At 40.9% G+C, this 22349-nt stretch overlaps 1 protein-coding gene across 1 annotated transcript in view; it reads right to left on the bottom strand.

Annotated features, from left to right (window-relative positions):
- Positions 1-22349, bottom strand: part of USH2A (usherin) — a 756200-nt gene that overhangs the window by 47854 nt on the left and 685997 nt on the right. Inside the window, exons 61-63 of the mRNA XM_019516454.1 lie at positions 17900-18127; positions 15622-17141; positions 11328-11649 (exon numbers count right to left, since the gene is read on the bottom strand). Of these exons, the coding sequence (XP_019371999.1) occupies positions 11328-11649; positions 15622-17141; positions 17900-18127 (2070 nt within the window). The remainder of the gene's footprint in view (positions 1-11327; positions 11650-15621; positions 17142-17899; positions 18128-22349) is intronic.

Here is a 22349-nt window from a genome sequence, read left to right on the forward strand (position 1 = left end):
TATTATCTCCAGGAAGCCAGGAGGGGGCTCCCAAAGCATCTCCAGAAGGAGTTATTCATACCTCTTCATCAATTCGCTGGCCACCTGCCCAGACAGCACTTTGAAGTAGGGTCAGAGAGAGAAGCTCTCTGGAGGCAATATATTCAGAGAACTAGAGAATTTCACTTACAGGTAAGTAAGCTTGTTTTCTTCATAAATGGGTCTCTAGAGCCCTCTACTAGTAGAAACTGGCAGCAGCAATCACCCCAAACAGTCATATGACAGCCTCCAAATTAAACCGTATAGCCAAGAACTGGCAAAAACTGTGTTCCAAGTGACAGCTCGGCAAAATCTCAACCACAAGGGGTGGCATAAACATGCTGCAAAAAAATGCTATTGCTCTCATTCCATGAGCCCAAATTGAATAAACTCTGACTTGTGATAATATCCATGGGGCTTCCTATATATCCACTCTCTGAAATTCAGGCCCAGTTCTTTCATGAACCTGGATACTGACAACTCCCACTGATAGCACTGAAATCAGTTTATCCCTCAGACATGGATAGAGATCATGGTACCACAGATGTTGGAAAAGGAACAAACCTGTTAGGTCACCTAATCTACCCTCCTACCTGTGCAGAAGTGGTCACTATAATATTTTTTAAATTCAGGTCTTCACAAAGGGTTTTGAAGAAGAAAACTGATTTTCTGTTATCAAAGTATGATAGGAAGCAAAGTTATTCAGTTTACAGGAAACTGTAACAGGAATTAAAGGAAAAGGCTAACTCTTCCCCAGCACTGTAGCTGAGGTGAACCTCTAGGGGAAGAAAGTTATTTCCATCGGCAGGCAAACAAAATGACATCTCATCTTATGAGATAATAGAATGTAAAGCTGCTGCCAAAAATAAGCACTGACTAGTCAGGGAAAATTAGCATAAAGAACAAAGGTAGTCCAGAGATACGGTACTGGGCATAGACCAGCAAAGAAAACAGCTTTTGACCATCTACTGCTGACTGACTGAAGGAGTGCAGTCACAGCTAATTCGGTGGCAGTTTTGTGAAGAGGGTATTTATGTTCTTCACACTATATTCATGAAAGTGGCACAGCTACCAAAGAGCCCTCATCTTCAATTAAATGAAAGCTCAAAACAGCATATGCTGTCAGAAGACCTGGTATTCTATAGTCATCTATGTGTCAAAGAGAGACACAGAAGACCAGCTCAAGCCTCAATTTTTGCACAGATATACAAGACATAGATGAGATATAAAGGGCCAATTTCTCTACCCCTACCAAGGAATCAAATGCAGTTGAAGTCCTTCCAGGGAGCCCAAAGTCTCTATGTATGTAGCTGTGACGTTGGCTTTAGCCTCTCCCCAAAAGGACCCTGCAGCTCTGTTCCATGTCTGTTGGCAACAAAGGGAGGAGTGCATCCCTATAGGCGGGCCCTGTAGCTACATGCCCCTTTATTCCTAACCTTTTATTGTTTCTTCCTCACTTTTCAGTCAGCCTCTAACAGTATGACTTAATAAATGAGGGCTTTTTGCCATCACTCAATAAAGATATTTTTGTTCTGATAAAAAAACAGGATGTCTCTGGTGCATGACTCATATTCAGATTAATGGGACTCTGTTAACATGTCCTACTGCATCCTGTTAGTAACTTGTAGAAGCTGGACTGGATGCTCTATTTCAGCTAAGCTGTACTCTGCACAGGACTCAAAGGGGAAGGAGAAAAGTAGCTTTAAACAGTCTCTTCATTTCCCACATTTTTGGCCCCACTGGGTGAAGGCAGTATTGCCCCTACTATACATTACAGCAGTCCGAAAATGCTTTATTAGCTACAGTGACTCTCACAAGCTAATTTTGCAACCAAAATTAGTCAGAGCACAGCCAATATACTTTAGGTTTGTCTGTAAAGAGACACACAGTTCAGAGCCTGCTAGTATAAATGTTTCTCAGTATAGATGTGGCATGGCCTTGGAACATTGTGTTCATTTCCACATAATACCTGGCCTGAGAAGTACGGATAAACTAGAAGCCTTCAGAGAAGAGCAATGTAAAATTTTGATGGTGCTAGATGGACTGCATGATGAGGAAAGATGAAAAGAGGTAAAGAGGATATAGCTTGGCTATGAGAAACAAAAGGGGGCTGTGACAGCAATCTATGAATTCTTGAAAAGCAAAGATATTGAGGAACTAGTCAGTGTTGTAAGAGGGGCACAGTTAGGATTAACCAAATGAAGGAAAGATTTAGGGAGAATTTTCACTATTGAGGCATATTAGGCTATAAAGTCTTCATAAGAAAAAGATGGAATTTTCAGACTGGGAAATATGCTATGGAAACAATCCTGAACTGCCTGGGAAATGAACTCACTGGTGAACTCTCTATCTGAGCACTTAATTGGTTATTATAGGATCATCCTATTATTGCATAACTTGAGCATATCACAGCACCCTTATGAGGTGAGATATTATTATTAACCTTGTTTTACAGATGGGGAATTTAGGCACAGAGCACTCTACTGTCTTGCCCAAGGTCACCCAAGAAGGTTGTGATACAATTTGGAAGTGAACTCAGATCACCGGAGTGCCATTTCACAAGCTCATTTTTCTTCCATCTGTTTATGGTTCTATACAATCATCACAGTCCCCCATGCTACAAGATAAGATGAAGCTAAAAAGGGGGCAGCATAAACTTCATGTTATAACAAGTCTGTCCCTTAGTAGCCTCCTTCCTTTTTAACAAGTGTGTGGTCTTTTCACAGTTTAAATCTTCCTTCAATAATAAGGGCACTATTAAATATTCTCATCTGCATCAGGTCTTGATTTGTCAGCTCATAATGAATGTAGTTTAAAAGACTGGAAAAACTTTCTTTTCCCTCCATCACTAGAGGGACACTTGCTAGAACAGATACAGCTAGTGATCTACAGGCAGGGGTGGATCCAGAGGGGATGCAGTAGTGCAGCTGGCTCCCTCCCCTCTCTTCCTTTTCAGACCACACCATGGGAGCAGCAGCCAGGGACTTTTTAAAATCCCCAAATCAGGTAAGAATGTCACCCTCTTCCTTCCCCTCCATTCTCAGTGACACATCTCTCCCCCTCCTATTCCCCACCTCCCCACTTGCCCATGCTGCTATCCCCATCTAACCCAGGGGTGGAGGGAGCTCTTGAGCCACCCGTCTTAGTCCAGCTGGGCTGCCTGAGGAGACACTCAACCAGGGACAGTGGTGGTGGAAGGTGGACTTCCCCTTCCTACCTGTTTCCTGCCAGTCTGGGAGCAGGCTCAGTGAGGGGGGAATCCACCTGACACTGTCTGCCAAGGAACTTGCTGTCCCTGACTGAGCCTGGCTTCCTGCGCAGCCTGGCTGGAATGAGGCAAGAGCAGTTTTGGAGCTTCCCCCACTGCTAGGATAGCAGTACGGGAAGGGAAGGGGGTGCCGAGAGTTGGGGGAGATTCTTACTTGATTTGGTAACTGAAAGCAAAAGGTCCCTGCTGCTTCTCCCAAGGCATGGTCTGCCCACCCATGGGCAGGGGATGGGGAGGGGGAGTTGGGAGCAGGGGTGCAGCCACCCCTGAAGCACCAATTGCTGCTCCCACACTTCCCCTTCACAAAATCCTGGATCCACCCATATTTACAGGTATGCCTGGCTTTAGGGACCTTAGCACCCCAAAACAAGGGCCTAATACCAAAGCCCTGCTGTCAGAACAGAGGTTTCTGAACTTGAGAAGGCAAAGATATTTAAGAGCACCAGCACAGATGAACACTCTGTTCCTCGGCCCTCCCAAGGCACGGACCTGACAATGCAATAGATATTCCCAACTAACTTGATGAAGTCAGATGCAGATGTCCATATGGCTTGTGACAAACTCTGCCTAGCAAAAGCTAACTACTGAAGTTGAAATTGCCTTATGCTAAGCACTCATGAATCCTTCAGTGTAGCAGTCAGTAGTGGGGAAAATTGATTTACCATTGCTAAAGAGTTAAGGACCTAACTAGAGTGTTTCTAGAGGTCTGGGATGCCTTTTAATAAACAGTGCTCATGTATACACAACAGAACTAGCAAAATCCCTTAGCTGTCTTTTCAGTAGGGGAGAAATTTTCAAATCCTGTACAATCTAAAAAGTGGGGAAAGCACCCTCCTACTTACTACAGGACATTAGTGTATCCCTTCTATAGACGTCCAGGGCTGCTATTAAACAGTTACTGCTTTTTACCCAGTTTCCAGCCACTGATTCTGCATGAATATGGATCCAAGAGTTCTAGTGTAAGTCCCCTCAATATTTCTCTGCAACAGGTTATTTAGTACCTGTAAGTCAACTTACATACAAAGGCCCCTTTCAGAGCTGCTCTGAATTCTTGCTCTCCATCCTACCCTCATGTGCTACAAGGTTTCCACAGAGAGAAAACACACATTATCCAGGCTTTACTCTTACAAGATCCACGTTTAACACACACTTTGAATTTGAAAGGAGTGGGTTCATGCTTAGGCCAAGGTGTTCAGAAACAGCTGCTGATTTGGGTTTCTTTCTTTTTCAGTGCTTTATTTTGGACACCTTGAAGACACCTAATTTTCAGCTGTGTTTCTATTGACTTCAGCTGGGGTGATGGTGCATATTCTAAATTTGTGTTAACCCTAATTTGAGCCTCTAAACCCCACTATCTAGCTTCACTATTAAAACATTAACAGTCATAAGGTGCTAAACCATTACTGTGAAAAAGCATCGTGACAGCAAACAATTTGGGGATTAAAAAAAATGGTGTGAACATGTAACCGAAGCTCATTTCACATAATGCACTATTGGACCGATAATTAATAGGAGATGTAAGCAGGTATAACTCTAAAAGCAAGACAATTTAATAATTTGTTTCCTATGGGTATATAATGAGATAGTTATCATATTCCCAAGAGAGAGATAAGCAGATATTAAAAGGTCTTTCCAATACCTGTAATGGCTAAGGGCAACAGCTAATTCAATAGATTCGATCAAAATCACCACTTCTTTCGCTGCTACTGATTTATTACTTTGGCTGTAGTTAGTCATCACTCATTTTAGTTTGCTTTTCAGTGCTCATAAATTATGCCTCATAAATAAAAAGATACAATCAAGGAAATCATATCAATTCATCTACAGCCCTTGAGTATATTTTCCCATGGTACTCACACTAATGTCTTTTTAAAGGATAGCTTGTCATGACTTTTGAATATGTCAGAATCTCAATATACCAAAGAAGGTTTTGCCAGAGCTGTGCCTTAACAGGTTCACAGCTAATGTGGGAAGCTAATAAATCTGAAACAATACTATTATTTAGTTTAATGAATAAAACTCTATTCTTGATTGATAAACAGTTTGCCTCTGGGCCTGCCTTTGGGGTGATGTTGCCATGGACATGCAGTGGCATATGGATGAGGTTTCCAAATGTGGAAATGCATGAGGCAAAAATGCCTCTTATTCCTAAGTGCACCTCCCACAAGGGACATACTCATTGCCAAAAGAGGTATCTGAAATAAAGAAAAATTTTTTAAAATGTATTTTATCTAGGATCAGAATCTGGCCCATAATCATTACTTCTTCAGTTCACCTCTAAATTAGATGATCTGTTGTGCAAAAGCTAAATTTCTGCCATAGACCCATGAATCAAGAGAATAGGCAAACTGATCCATCCAGTGAAATTAAATATGACCTAATTTTTCCCTAAAACCAGAACTAAACCTTTAGAATTATATCACTGGCTTTTTGTTGCAGTTGTTTAACCATTCGCATGCACTTCTGAACTCCAGCTGAAGATGAGATCAGAAACCATAGTGCTGAAATACCAAATACTCTATTCAAATGGATCATGGAATACAGAAAAAACCTGGTAACAAAAGCTTCCATTTTGACTGAAATTAAAGGAGGAAAAGAGAGGACCTTTGGCAAGGGAGCAAAAGAAGGAAAGAAAGAGCTATGTCTCCACATTTTGTCACATAGCTTTGTAAGGAAAGGAGGAAAAATATTAGATGAAAGTGTAGGAAGTAAAGGGATGGGAAGTAAAGAGATGTAAATGAACAATAAAGATTATTTTAAATTAGTGAAAAATCCATCTCTGGCCAGTGAAAAGGACATCTCTTTCCTTTGCCTTCTCTCTGCCTTGCTGCCCCCCGCCCCCCCCCCCCCCCCCCCCACTGCCTTTTAAGCTGCAACAGTCACTTAGTTGTTTGTCAGCAGCTAAAATGCTACCAACAAGAGACGAGCCAGTAATTTATCAGGCAGGTCATCAAACAAAGAATTACAGCTTTTGTTTCTCAAGGCAACACAAAAGAATCAAGTGCTCTTCATTTTATATAGCAGGGCTCAGGATATTAGCAACATTATACCCCCCAAACGTTGGGAATATAAGCTGTTTCTGTCTTAAAAGGAGCAGTTGAAACTCCCTTCACCACTTTTGCAGGTATCTCTCCAGCTGTATTTCCTGAACCCTTCACTAAGCCTTAGTGAAGGATCATAAGTAAAACTGGCCAGTCCTGAGCCAGGGATGGATGTGACAGCTTCACCTCCCGCACTGGTGAAGGGGGCAGGCTCATGAGTCTTCGCTGTCCCAGATCTGCCCACTTCCAAACACCTCCATACAATCCTCACAGAGTACAGCTACAAATCCTGGGGTTAAGACCCCTAGAAAGGGCTACATCATCTTTCCATCACCTTTCCTGCCAGTCAATACTTACATGGGGCTGTATCCCTAATTCAGAAGGAAACATTAACTTGGAGAGGACAAGAAAAAAAGAAGTCCCCTGTTTTCTGTCCTGGATATTCAACCTGATTTGGCTTAGCAAAGGAGGTTAATCCCATGTCCATTTTGATGTAGGGAGAAAAAAGATTACATTATATGCAAACTTCATTTTTGTTTTGCCAACTCAGCCTCTTAACTGCCCTAGTCAAAGGGACTGTCCTTCAGCTGAGGAAAACAGGACGGTCCCATCATTGTGGCTTTTAGATTGGCCATATGGGCTGTTATAAAGCAACATTACACTGCCTACTCCCAAGGGCCTGTGTGTGTTGTTTCCAGTGAAAAGGCCCAGGAAGAAAGAGACTACACCTGGAAACTAAACAGGGTTAGCCAGATCCTTGGTTGCTGTAAATCAGGGGAGCTTTACTGAAGACCTCAAAGTTACATTGATTTATACCAGCTGAAGATCTGTAGTACAAATCTTCAAACAACCAGATTGTTGAACACGTTGTGTTCAAAGAGGTGACTAGGATTTTCACAATCCTAAGTACTCAACTCCCGAGGAAATCATTGCAAGTCAGCAATATAGGTTCCTTAGAAAAATCCCATTGCATGCCAATCTATACCTTCTGGCACTTAAATACTGTTAAAAAGATGGCCTCATGGGTATATCTACAAAGGGCAATATAGTGTTGTGGAGATGTATCTGAGCTTGCGGAAACTATATGTATGCTATCACAAAGCTTCATGTGAGCTAACTTGCCTTGCTGGGAAGCGGGGTATACTCAGTCCCTGCTCCTGACATGGAATAATTGTAATACAAATGCTATAAACAGTCCCAGATCAGGGACCAGAACCAGGGTCTTACCTCCCAGATAAGTGCGTTCTCCACCAGGTTACAGAATCATGCTCCTTCACTTTGTCGTTCTCTTTCTGACCCCATGAATCTTGCTTTTGTTGGCTGCAGTCATTCAGTTTTCACAGAAAGGTGCCCCTCCTGGCAAAGCTCAGCTTGGGGGTTAGGGCACTCTCATGGGAGGTGTGAAACATTGGTTTGGCACAGGTACAGTGCCAGTCTTCAGGCAAATGGTAGGGTTTCAGATTTGCCCTTCTCCTCAGTGTTTCCCACTGGCTATCTCAGTGGCCTTTCTTAGATGCCTAACTCTCCTTCTTTCACTGTATAGGGTATCCAGGTGCCTACCTCAGGTTAGTAACTTCCATTCCCAGATCAAGGCACCTGAAGGTCCCTTGTCATCTGGCTCTAAGGAAATTTTGAAGATGTTACCTTTGACCTGCTCTAATCTGCTGGGCTGACAGGCAGTTACTTGTGTTTCCATTAAAACATACCAAGAAAAGAATGATACCAAAATTTCTGGGCACAGATTAGATGTTAATGTTCTACCCAACAAACTAAATCTTGATAACTGACATTTCTAAAAATGTTGCAAAGGGCCCAGTCACAGCACTTTGATTTTATCTGCATTCAGCTGGAGGAAATTTAGTTGCATTTCAAGTTTTATGTCCAGCAAACAAGCCTCCAATACAGAGACAGCAGAATCAATATTGAGCTTAAGTGAAATATAAATCTAGGTTTCATCAGCATAATAGTGAAAGCCAAGCCCTATACTTATGAATAACTTGTCTCACAGGCAACATATAACTTGTCAACAATGGAGGGCCTAAGAACAGATCCCGGAGGGATGCCACAGGTGACATCAGCAGAAGAGGAACTCTCTCTCTCTCTCTCTCTCTCTCTCACTCACTCACACACACACACACACACACACACACACACACCTCCTCTCACTGAAAACAAATATATAGCTGATAGCTGGGAAGGAGCAAAACAGATTTGTGTTCCTGTCAGAATAGTGTAGTTCAACTACTGAGTGGAACTAAAATAAAAGATAGTTTCTACCTGCCTCAAATGCAGCATTTTAGTGTAGAAGAATTAGAACAGGCAGACAACCTAAGTCAGACATCATCAATAAATCATTAAAAACCTTGACTCAAAATGGACTTTGCTAGGAATAAACATCAGAAAGCTAGACTGAAGCTTCTGATTGAGATATCAGGTAATTAAAGGCTGGTGCAAGTAAGAACACAGCACGCATCCACAAATTTCTAATAAAAGCTTTGGAACTTAAAATGCCCAGATCCCTAAGACTTAGAAAGTCATGGCCAACTACTGTGGGTGGGGTTAATCACTGTAGAACCAGAGTTATTTGAAAAAAAAATCCCTAGAGATGTCCTTTTCATAAATTTATGGTTGCAAAAACATAGGCAACACTGTAATCAGCTAACCTGTAGCATGAGAAACAGAGCTTTGGACTTTTTGCTTAAAAATACAGAACTCCCTCTTTTCAGCTAAGGGAGAATTTCAATGAGTAAAAAGGGCTTGTTCCCCTTGTAATACCTCTTCCTTCTTCCTCCCACCTCACTCCTGAAATATACATGTATCCCCACACATACTTGCATTTGAAAGCCTGTCTAATTTTATTCCAACTACATAGTTGGCCCAATAAAATATATCGCCCTTAGAAATCCTTGCCTCTCACATGGTTTCTGGACCACCACAGATACAACATTACTCTGACGCTACCCCAAAAATACTTGAAACACAAATACTTCACCCTAACATATGCTATTACCAGAAAAGGTTTAACAGTTTTGGCCACAAGAGAATTGCTGAAAAATAAGTCCCTCAAGTATTTTAAGCGTGAAGAGTTTTCCATTCTCTAAGTGGTGTTTTCTATTCTGGAAAGAATCCTTAGTGCTACTAAGTTCACTGAAATTTAAGGAAGAAGCTATATTATTAGTAACTGAGGGAAATCAAGTCATTGGAGACCCATCATCCATAAAAGGAAACCCGGAGACGTCATATAATTTCCTCAGAAAAAAAATAATGCAAACTATTCTATCCTTCATTCTGTGGTCATCTAGGAATACTCCTCTAAGTCTGCATCAGGAGAAAAAAAATAGATCATAATCAAGTTGTGAATAATGTTCTTTCAAAACTTGGCAGTCCGTATTTTTTCTATCAACATTTCAGCTGCCATTAGTTTGACATTGCCCCTGTAGAATCCTTTCTTTGCACAAACTGGAACCACTAGGGGCTTGTGCACCTGCCTAGACTACTTCTATGCTGTGCCAGGGAGCACCGTGATGAAACACTCTCCATCCACCTGCTCCTGCTTTACATGCATGAGATCCTAGAAAGAAAGCTCTACCGCCTTAAAGGAGTCTTGAGCTTCTACCACTAAGCACACCTGCGATGGACAGTTGATGGTAGTCTCTGGACATGCACTTGGAGCTGCTCTAAGATGGTCATGCTACTTCATTTTGGGGAACTGGTGCATGGACAGTGAAGCAAGTGGGTTGGGTATGCTTCACAGTGGCACAGTTGGACAAGGCATGAAGGCAGTGTCAACGTGTTCAAAAGCTCCATAAAAAGGAGGATCAAGCTTCTTCTTCCTTTAGGTCTTAGTATCTGGTCAGGGACTCCTTCAATAAATTGTACTGCTTGTGCAGTCCTGTAGCTAAGAAATAACTTGATACAAGCCCAATCCAGCAAGAACAGCACTGTGTTGGTTGTGGAACACAGATGCAAAAGGAGCTGGTATGTTAAAAGGGCATTCATATGCAAGGGAAAGAAAACCCAGAACAGTTCAACAATGAGGCTTTAGTTTATTCATGCATAGCACATGAGACTGAGTTGGAGCAGCCCTGGCTGGCAGGGGGCCCTGGGGGTCATCCTGCTAGCCTGGGGCTGCTCCCCCTGGCTCAGCATACTGTGGAGGGGCTGTGTGGGGCACAAGGGAGCTTAACCACAGGGCTAGCCAGTAGGCAGCACTTGTACTGTAGCACCTTCATGACCCAGCCAGCCCATATCTACTTGTATTTACAAGTACAATCCTGCTGCAGAGTAAATTAGTTTACTCCAGCCTAATAGGGGTGCACATGTAGACTCTGAGATGTTTACTGTGCAGCTAATTAGTTAAACGCACAGTAAACATCTTGTTTAGATGCGCCCAGTATCACATAAAATCATGATCTGAATGTCAGAAGATTATAAATTGCTATGCAGTCTATACATACATTTGAGATCAAATATAGACCACACTTATTAGTAGTTCTGTTTAATGCAGAAATATTAAGCAGTAATGTTTGAGTCTGACATTAATGGAAAACAACCACAGGCCGAAGAAACTCATATACCCTAGGACACTGTGGCAGCACCTACACAAGACACAAACTGCGCAGGGGCCCATAACTACTGTGCAATAGTGTCACATGGCAGCAAGCATGATGTCTCAGGCTACTGCACAGTCTGTGTCATGAAAAAGCCATTCGGTGATGCTACTGTGCAGTAACTCTGGTTACTGGAATGAATGATTATGTTTAAGCAAATTGAATCTTGAACAAATTTACTCCTGGAAGACTTATCTCCAAGATCTCAACTATTTAAAACAAATTTGCACTAATTATTTCTGTAGAACCAATTTTTAAATGATATAGAGTGAATTTGAAAATCTTTTTGAAAAGGCTATTTTTTAATGAATATGAAATCTTATTACTTTAGGTACTGAAATTCAAACCATTACTGTACATACCCATTTGCTTACTTATCCCATTTCATACCTGGTATTCATATTCAGTGTAAGGCAGCAAACTGACATCTTTGCAGGAGGTTGAAGACCCATTATAGATAAGTACCAGGTCTAAATTTATGTGCGTATGAGTGGCTAGTCTTCTGTAAAGCTCGTAATGTAAAATCTTCCCATTCTGTTGTTGTGGGCTTGTCCACAGAACAGAACAGACTGACTGGAGTCCATCAGGGCTCATTTGTACTTCTGTGAGAGGGGCAGGCTGCAGTTCAGGGGGGGCTTCCAGAGTCTGTGTGGATGCCCACTCACTGGAAGCACATCCCAGCAATGTGCAAGCTTGAATTTGTACTTCATACCTTTGGGAACACAAATAAGAAAGCAATCCATATAAACATTGTTCGTGTACATATCTACAATACATAAGATTAGAAAGTGTTGAGAAAGTGACTGAAATTCCTTTTTTTTTGGCCTTCATATATTTGAAGAAGAAATGGTCCACATTAAAATGGTCAACATGAGTCTGATCTCACAAAGTGACATAAGCAATCCCATTTATCCCAATGGGTCTACATATACAAGTAGGAGTCATTGGATAGCAACATTATTATTAATAAAAATGTGATGCAGTAGTGTTTAAATTTCTTTTAAAGTGAGTCTGCATATATTCTACCTTTACTTTGTATTAAACAAAACACAAGTGCTTGCCAGAGGAGTTCTGTGGATTTTGTATTCCAATTCTTTATTCATTCAGGCTCAAAAGACAAACATGTTTCCAAGGAACACAGAAATCTTCCACTCCACTTGCCTGAATCAGGCAGAATTTAGATTCTAATTCCCCTGCATCCAAGTTTTACAGTGGGGGCTGTTGTTGACAGGTTTCACTGAGCATATGCTGATAGGTAAATGGTGCTGAGAGGACAAGTTTCTGAGGCTGACTGAAAGCTATTTTGTAAATGATCAGTTGTGTACAGTATCAAAAATACAAACAGATAGAAAAAGAAAGGAAAATGTAAATCAAATAGAGATATACTCATTCAGCACTCCAAAAGGCAGGAGATCAACTCTAAGACAAAAATAAATGATTGAGTTAAAATTTTGCTGGCTGGAGTTGAGGCATCTTCATGATTGATAAACCAGCACATAACTGAGCTAATGCTGGCCAAAAAGATCTTTCTTTCGGTACTGAGGGCCAGAGTGAAAGTATGCTATATAATAAAATGGATTTATTAGCATTTGGCTTCTGGATGTTCTAACACAGTCCAGGAGAGGTGCAGTTGAAACACTTAGGTTAAAACAAAAACCCAAAGCTTCCAAGAAATTATAGACTGATGAAGCCTTAGTTTCATTTTTTTATATATCAGTGTTAATACTAAGAGAAGATCAAGAGCCAGATCCTGCTCCACCTATTAGGCATCTAAGAGCATCTGCTCCGCAGTGGTGGGGGGAAAGAGGTGTTTTAATTAGAGTGGCTCTTGGGAGCCGTTCTAATTAAACCACCTGCAGCATCTCATGTATACTATTCAGCATCCCGAATTTCAAAATGGCGGTGGGGTGTTTTAACTAAAGCTTGTTCAACAAGTTTTAGTTAAAGTGCGTCTGCCTCCATTTTGAAACGTGGGGACACTGAATACATGAGATGCTGCAGGATGGTGGATTAATCAAATCTGCTCTGACGCATTCTAATCAGAACGCATTAGAGCATGTGTAAAAGTACCCTAACTAGGCTTAAGTTCCTGAGTGCTATTCTATTCTGCCATTCCTGAAAGATCAATAAATACATCCAGTTTTTTAACATCATTGTCTTATCCTTAAAGGCTGAGGCCCTCTCTACACATGCAGTAAAAAGTATGGTTGGATCTAATGCACAATCCACACAATCATACCTCCTGCTGTACCATACATGAATGGCAAGAAGGATGAATATGCAATTGCACATTAGATCCAATTGCATCTTACTGTTAGTGTAGGGGGAGCCCAGAATTGGGCTCCCCCTGCATTGGGCAAGAAGCAGGCTCCTGCAGCTGGGAGCCCCCTTTACTGATGTGGCTCCCAGCCATGGGGATCATGCACAACCAAGACCAAATGTCCTGTACCTGTCAGGGCTCTTGGTCCCAGCTAAGCTCCATACACAGCCAGGACCAAGAGCTCCTTCAGGTATGGAACAATCAGCCCCCACAATTCTGGGGTGCTGCTGCAGTCTCCCAGCTGTGGGGGCGCATGGAGAGCTCCATAGCTGGGAGATCACAGCAGCTGTAATCTCCCTGCTGCAGTCTCCCAGCCACTGCCTGAAGTGCTTCCTCACCCCTGTGACTGGGAGACCATATTGGCTTCAGTCTCCTAACCACAGAACTATCTACACATGCAAATTAAAGCTGGATAGAAACCAGCTATAACAGAGTTGGGCAAAATGGCGGATCTGGCTGGCGGCTGGACTCCATTTCCCAGCTGACCCTGCCCGCATTGCTGCAGCTCATTTCCATGGAGACCCCAGCAGCAGCAGACCAGTTACAGCATGGTTCCAGGGTTTCCATGGAGAGAGAGCAGCCCCAGCAGCATGGGCAGGGCATGTGGCTGGGTGGGGCACTGCTCTGGGGACAGGGCTGAGATCTTGCAGCAGTGGCAGCATGGTCCAGACTGGTGCAGAGCCACAATCCACTGCCTGCATGCCCCTGCCTGGGGTGTGCCGGCAGCGGACCGCAGCTCTGCCCCAGCTCTGGACCATGTTGTCACTGTCACAGGATTCTGGCCCTGGAGCAGCTCGCTGCCCTGCTGCACACTTTGCCAGCTCTGCTGGGGCTGGCCTCTATGGAAACCCTGGCCCTGTGCTGCCACAGCTCCACTGTTCCTGGGGTCTCCATGGAAACTGGCCCACAGCAACATGGGCAGGGGCTGCTGGGACTGGAGTCTGCCATGAGCCCAATCCAGCCCACAGGCTAGACTTTGGTTGCCCCTGAGCTATAAAGTTATTACACATTTTTAACCAATAACTTGATAGTTGGCTGGACCTTTTTAAAGCATGATAGGTAATATGCACATGTAGCCATTTAAAATTTATTGCACAATTAACAAATAATTGAGTAATACATGTAATGTGGAGAGGGGGGTTGAATCAGAAAAAGGCAGAGAGAAGAAGGAAGGAGGACCCACCCAGCTTTTGTATTAACAGTTTTACAGGGACTTGAGTAGGATAGCTTAAAATTCTAAATAAAGTGTAAAAAGACAAATTAGAATCATAGAAGCAAAGAAAATCAGGGTTGGGAGGGACCTCAGGAGGTCATCTATTTCATCCCCCTGCTCAAAGCAAGACCAGCCCCAGCTAGATCATCCCAGCTAAGGCTTTGTTGAGCTGGACTTAAAAACCTCCAAGGATGGAGATTCCGCCACCTCTCTGGGTAACCTGTTCCAGTGCTTCACCACCCTCCTAGTCAGAAAGTTTTTCCTAATATCCAACCTAAACTTTCCTTTCTGAAACTCGAGACCATTGCTCCTTGTTCTGTCATCCACCACCACTGAGCACAGTCTAGCTCCATCCTCTTTTGAACCCCTCTTCAGGTAGTTAAATGCTGCTATCAAATCTCCCCTCAGTCTTCTCTTCTCTAGACTCAATAAACCCAGTTTCCTCAGCCTCTCCTCAGAAGTCATGTGCCCCAGTCCCCTAATGATTTTTGTTGCCCTCTGTTTGATTCTCTCAAATTTGTTCACATCCTTTCTGTAGTGGGGGGCCCAAAACTGGACTCCAGATGTGGCCTCATCAGTACTGAATAGAAGGGAATAATCACTTCCCTTGATCAGCTGGCAACTCTCCTACTAATGCAGCCCAGTATGCTGTCAGCTTACTTGGCAACAAGGGCACACAAAATTCGTTTATTGACCTTAAATTCATTACAGTGGGAATGAGCTGGCCACAAATCTTAGCTGCATTTTTTCCTGCTTTATAAAACAAAGCTACATTTCTTCTACAATATAGTCAACTTGCAAAATTGTAGGACTGGACAAGGCTGTAAGCTTCTGAGTCTACAAGTTCAGTTTGGCTCTAGCTTTGCTCACACCCTGGACTCACCTTGCATACTTTCCAAGAAAGTAGTAAAATAGGCTGATGTTATAAAAAAATTAAGGTGTTCTTCTTTTACAATGGACATTAGGGACTGAGAATCCATGGATATGTTTGTTTAACTGAACAGATGTGATATGTTCCTCCCCTCCCATCTGAGTTCATTTTTAGTAGAAAACAAAACAGTCTTTTGAGGAGGTTTAAGTATCAACAAGTCTCAAAAACCTAGTAATTACTTTGTGACATTCATTCATCAAATTAAAAATCTGGAACTTACCTATGATAGGGTTTTAATTCTGTTGCAATGTAGGACTGTCTTGCAAAAGAAATGTGAGACGAATCAAAGTGAACAGTTTTCTTTCCTGTTTCAGCAGGCTCCCGAATGGAGATTGTGTAATTCTTTATTTCACCATTGACTTTTGCAGGAGCATCCCATGCCACCAAAATCTCCTTGGGGGCCCATGCCCTCAGTCTAGGAGGTAACATTCCAGATGGAGCAGATGGGTTGGTTCTAATTTTGGTTGATGGGCTGGTTGCGCTTCCTTGACTATTATCTGCAGTTACAGCATAGCTATATTCCACACCTGGTGTCAATGCAAAGTCAAGGTACCGAGTTTCCAGACCTGAATAAATAAGAACTCCATCTCGCCTCAGCTCATAATTTATAATTTTACCATTAGGATTAACTGGGTTTTTCCAGGAGATTTCTATTGACTCTGATCCTGTGACCAGCAACTTTGGAGCCTCCATATTTAATGGAGCTGCTTCCATTGTCGAAACAGAGTGGGTTTTGCTAGATGTGCAGCCTCCATTAGTACAGACAACTAGGCTGAAATCATACTGTGTGTAAGGCTGTAGGTTTGAAATCAATAAACTGAGTAAACTCTTTCCAACAAAATACTCTTCATTGTTTAATTTCAAGATATATTTAGTGATTTCTCCATTTTGAACCTGGGGTGGTGACCAAGATGCATTGATCTGAGTGGCACTGATGGCCTGCAGGGATGGGGGATTCACTAATGCTGGAGCTGCCTCAAGAGTTTGTATTTTGGCTAGTTCACTGGTCGAACAGCCTCCCACTGTACAGGCAACTACAGCATAACTGTACACTGAGTATGGCAGTAAGTCTTCCTCTGTATAGTTGAAAGTTTTAGCATCAAAGCTGAAAGGGTAAAGAATATCATTTCTTTGTAGCCGGTATGACTGGAGAACACCATTGGGCTCTTCTGGGGAGACCCATGAAATGAGCACTTTATTGGGGTTATGTGCCACATGGTATAATCTAGGTGCAGCAAGACCTTTAGGGGCAGCTTGACTGGTCTTTGCCACTGACCAAGAGCTGTCAGCATAACCTGCTGAATTCCAGACACGTATTTTATATTCGTACCTTGTCCACGGCTGTAAACCTTTATCATTATATATAAATGTATTACTTCCAATGTTATATTCTGTGAAAACAATTTTCTCTTCTACTGTTGTTGCTCTGTTCCCTGAAGCATTTTCTTTTGTGCATCTGTGAATAACTTCATAGTGAATTATTTTTCCATTTGGATTAATTGGCTCGGACCAACTCAGTTCAATGTTGGTAGCATTAACTGACTGGATTACAGGTGCCAGCTGAGACGCAGGAGGGGCTTCATCTGTTTGGATTGGCTGGGGTGAAGAGCGAGTGCAACCTGCCACAGTGCAAGCCTCAAGTGCTAGAGTATACAGAGTGAAAGGCTCAAGGCGTCTAAAGAGGAATTGACGAGATAAACCACTATATTCCAGATTTTCATCATTTAAAATATTGTAGTTCTGCAAAACAAAATAAAAAGATAGAAAAAAAAAGAAAACAAATCACTTGCAGAATTTGCAAATGAATTCTAGGAGAGATATTTAGTTATTCACAACCTTTAATCTTCATAACTAAATAAGGATTATTACCTTATGACTTAGAACCTAATTTCCTTACTTGTGTTTTATTAATAATATCTTAGATGCTTAAAACTAAAAGAATGTTTTACTCTACTTTTCATGATTAATGCTGATTTGTTGCTTTTTGCATTTAATTCATTATGGGCATTGAAAACAATCTAGGTCAGTAACACTTCTCATTCTATTTACTTTCTAGTCGGTTTCATTTCCTGGCTCTCCTGAATTGACAAAAATTTAAAAAATGACATTCTCTTGGTTACAAACCCTGTAGGTGAATATTTACATTGAAACAAAAACATTTTTTTCAAAAACTGCCACAAGTTCACCGACCCTCGGTTTTCTGAAACTTTATTTTAGCAAAATCTAATGTAAGGAATAAGGCTAAATCAACCTGGAAGTATCTTTTAAGTAGACACTGTTCCATTAAAGCAAAATATTAAATTCACTAGGCTTGAAAAATAACCTTAAAAATTCTCTCTTGCATTTTTGAAGGGCAGGATTACTCTGGTGTTCTAGATATTTATAGCTGTATAATAACAAAAAAACCCTGAATTGTGTACACCCAGCAAATAACAGGCACTCATATATTCCTTGTATCATATTGTATTTGTAAAATATGGGTTCAAGTTGAAGATTACCTTAATTACTCCATTCGGTGTGGAAGGCTCTGACCATTTCAGTAACAATGCTCTGCCATTCTCTTTCTTTTCCACGGTGAAGTTACTGAGGCCACTTGGTGAAGCTTCCAGTGTGTGCACAGAAGTCCAGGGGCTTGAAACTTGGCCAGCATTGTTCACAGCCACGACACAAATGTGGTATGCTGTAAATGGTTTCAGTCCAAACAAATGAGCCTGATGCTTTGTTCCCTATAACAAAAATACAACTTATTTTCCTCTTTAGTTACTAAGACAATCAGTGTTTTTGGTTTATGTCAGCATTGCACTGGAGAACTGGCTCCTGGCTGTGAAGTTGTCCTAATCTTTCCACAAAGCACCCCATCTGACTGCCAGCCTCCCTTTGGATGCAGTACTATAGCTGAACCTTGAATAAAAACCCTTGCACTTTGCAGGGAATTGACCTTCAAGGTGAACCTTTGGGGCTCAGCTCTCTGAGGTACTGAGCCCTTGGTTCTCATTTAGCAAAGCACTTAATCATTTGCTTTACTTCAAAGAAATGAGTCATCCCAAGTTAGGAAGCACGTGCCTAAATGCTTCCCTGCGTCAGGACCAGGCTCTGTAGTTCTTTGATAGATCAGTCCTTACGGGTCTTTGTAACACATCTCAGTGGGACTGTGCTTCCCACACCTTATATCTTCTATACAGAAATCATGCTCCTTCCTAAATAGTCTAGAAAATTAAAGTGACATAATCTGGATTCACATCAGAATTTTGTCTACAGACATAAAATAAATCAACCATCCTCATGGTTAAATCGCCACTAGACTGAGTAAAATAGCTACCATAATCCATTATGATTGAATTGTTATCCAGCATAGGCTTGCATCTTTCCTTAAAACTATTGATAGCATAGAGACATACAAATACCAGTTTCAACACCACTTCAACAAAAAGACAGGGAGAAATAAACAGAAGGACCAGTAGAGTTTGGCACAAGGGGTTTTAGATCAACTTCATCAGGGGAACAGGATGGGTTCCACTGATCACATGTATATTTCATTACATTTTTATTTGTGCTTTTTCATTAAGGAGGTGGATGTCAGAAACAGGAATCAGGGAATTCAGTTTTCTTTATGTCGGAAAAAATGGCTGAAGTCAATTTCCCTGTTTCAGTAAGTCATATTAAGTTGCTAAATGCTAACACTTTGAATTGTTTAATATTTAAACATTTGTTAAGCTACCAGACTCTGCAACAAATTTTACAGAAGTATTAATTTCTTTTTTAAAATATTAAAAGTTAGATCATGAATATTTGAATAGTTATTTCCCCACAACAATGAGTTAGTCTTTTAGATAAATATAGCAAAGAATTTGAATGACCATTATGAATATTAAATCTGAAGATGCCACAAGTACAGATTATAAACATACTTTTCTGATAAATGATTGCCTTTTCTGTTAAACAGGGCAAACACTAGCAAGATTAATAATGCAAAAAAGTATAATTCTTTGTTAGGAATTCCTGATCATCTCTGCCAAAAAAGCATAAGCTCAAATGCAAATAGTAATCACCTCGAACAGATTATATATAAAAAAGTGTTGGCTGCTTTGGGACATTTAGAGATATCTTTTGTCATAAGAAACATGGAAAGCATGTGGGCTATAAAGCAAAAACATATGTATATTGTCAATAGCAGCACCTGTTCAATTACAGTTTATTTCAGTATGGAGAATTTAGTTCAGCCCCTAGATGGCAATACTATCAAACACTTTTTGTAACATGAGTACTTAATGATTAACAACCTGCATTCAGTCATCCAACATACTCAAGGCAGCCATTAAAAAAATAACAAAACTGATTTCATTATAGATTCTTTTAATAAACATTTATGGCTTAGATCCTTGAAAGTGGAAGCATTCAAACTGCCACAGCCAAAAACCTATACAGCCGAATGCAAAATTATGAACTTCAGGTTAAAGTACAGAGCTCAAATTGAAGTTCATGCTTGGCATAAAAATCTGGCATCAGAAATTATGCTGGCACAAAACATGATTAAAATTAGCTTTACAATTGGCTGTGGTCTGTATTAATAGTTTTTACGAGGACAGTTATCTATTAGGCTTTAAAAATAGAACTTTTAAAAGCCTAAAATTTACATTCCATGGTTTGGGGGTGGGGAAAGGAGGGAGAAAACACATGATTTTAAATTATTGCCTTTCAATTGTTACACAAAGGCTTGTGGAAAGTACAAATACAGAACGATAAGGATTGTAAAAAATCAATGGCCCTGTTTCTTGTAAGCTGTACAATCAAGGGGTGGGTTCCAGTGAAGACAATCCTACAAGATAAAGATTTTTCTTTCATAAAAAGAAAGATTGCATCATTTTAAGAATACCCTATATTTTTCCTGCTAAACCCCACCATTTAATTATTTTTAGTCCTCACCAGTTTTGGAACTGAAACAAGGATGGAAGGATTTCCTTGTCTGCTGTTCCTCCTGTCCTCTGGAGACTGCTAAACTATTCCTTCCAGGGATGATTTTTATCTCTGGCTCCTACAAGCCCTTCTTGAAGAGCAAATAGTTTACACATAATATTAAAAAAAAAGTGGTTGGGAGAAGTTCTCCCAGAACATGCAGTAGGACTCCCCCCTCCCCCCTCTGCACATAACTGTCCTTGAATAACTTAGTTCAGAGGCTGACTCTCTAAAAAGTCACAGTGCATATGCCTTTACTTACTAACATTGAACATTTTCCTGTATGATTTTTGGTTTATAATTCTACTGCAATAGACCTATTGCTTACAAAAAGCACCCCTGGGACCTTTGGGGACAGAAAAATGAACTATTTCTTAAAATCAAGAACAGCGGTTCCCATCATTTCTACTCTTTTCATCTCTGGCTCCACCTCATTTTTTTCAATCTGATCCACGTGGACAAACCCCTTTGACCATTCAGAATTCACTCAGCTTAAATGGACTTCCATATTATTGTCAGGATTCATATCTATGAGTCTGATTGCAGGATCAAGACTATTTCACAGAATACTTTCCCAGTCACATGCATTCCAACACTTCCTGGATAGCCACTACTTCTGTGTTGCCAACAAGGAGGAATTCATTTACGAGTAAAAACAAATAAATTAAATCATTCATCAAAACAAGAAGTTGACACATGAAACTGAGGATTCATGAAGTCTGATGATGACTGTAACTTTTCTCCTTTTTTCTATATTTGCCCCTTATTGTCCATTATTCTCACTCAGTCTATCATTAATTTAGGCTCAATCCTGCAAGCACTTAGGTGTGTGATTAACTGCATGCACTTGAGCAGTTTTCCTTTTGGACAAACTCATGTCAGGAGAGTCACCTGTGTATATTTGCAAGTGTGAGTACTGAAAGCTCTTTAGGACAGGGACATTGTTATTCTTTGCACTGAAGCAATGAGAAAATTATACTTAATGGTGACATGATTCTTCATCCAAACATGCCCTAACACAGAACTGAAAGCCTGCTGTAAAGCGTAGCCAACCACATTCTGCTGTGCACCCAGAAGTCCAGAGCCTCATCTTCCAAAACGGAGGGTGACCTTAGGTCTCTACGGCCACCTACCACTTACTGCCTCAGCTATGACAGCGACTCCAAGAGAATTCATCTTTCTATTTGTTCTGTGAAGCAACTGGTAATACTGGAAGTTGCAACATAAACAGTTAACAATACTCCATCCAGTGATTTTCACTGTTCCAACCATAAATTCTGATCAAAGAAAAGTTATTTAAAATAAAATATTGTTTTAACACATTTTCAAAATATAAAACAGGGGAATGTGAGGCATGAATAATTTATCCTTGTAGATTCACTTCAGATTGCCTTTTTTGTTTGTTTATTTTTTAATTCATGAGCAATGAAGCCACTTAAAGTCTGGAAACAAATTAACATATTCTTTCATGCATCTGAAAGATAGTGGCATCCAGAATGCAATGCGCCTGGCTTCCTTAACTAACCTCGCAGGCTTGATCTTGGGGGTGGTCAAGATTACTCAGTCTTAAGAATTCTGGCAATTTTACACTGTCTACTTTGATTGCTTTTGACTACTTGAAATGCCCCTAAGATGGCAACAGGGTCAAGAGGGTTTTGTAGGTTGAAAATGATAAAAAATTAGCATTGATCTGTAGCTGTCAATAATACTGCATGTGGGTAGACTCCCTGCACAAATGTTTAAATTGCATAAAGCTACACAACCTAGTCATCTTTGAATCTATTGATCTGATGATCCAGCAATTTCCTATCTTGTCAACTTTTGGCTTTCTACTCTATTTTAAGATAGCCAAGCTTACCCCCTTGACAGTATTCAGGTCATAGTATGGAAATATAATAGCTAATGAGAACCAATGTACAGGTAACATGGATACAAATCACTTATTTAAGGGAACTCATCAAAACAAAGTCATTGACTAGCTCTGTTAAGAATACT

The sequence above is a fragment of the Gavialis gangeticus genome, unplaced genomic scaffold (assembly GCF_001723915.1).
Source record: "Gavialis gangeticus isolate Ggan-Ray unplaced genomic scaffold, GavGan_comp1, whole genome shotgun sequence".
NCBI classification, from domain to species: Eukaryota; Metazoa; Chordata; order Crocodylia; family Gavialidae; genus Gavialis; species Gavialis gangeticus.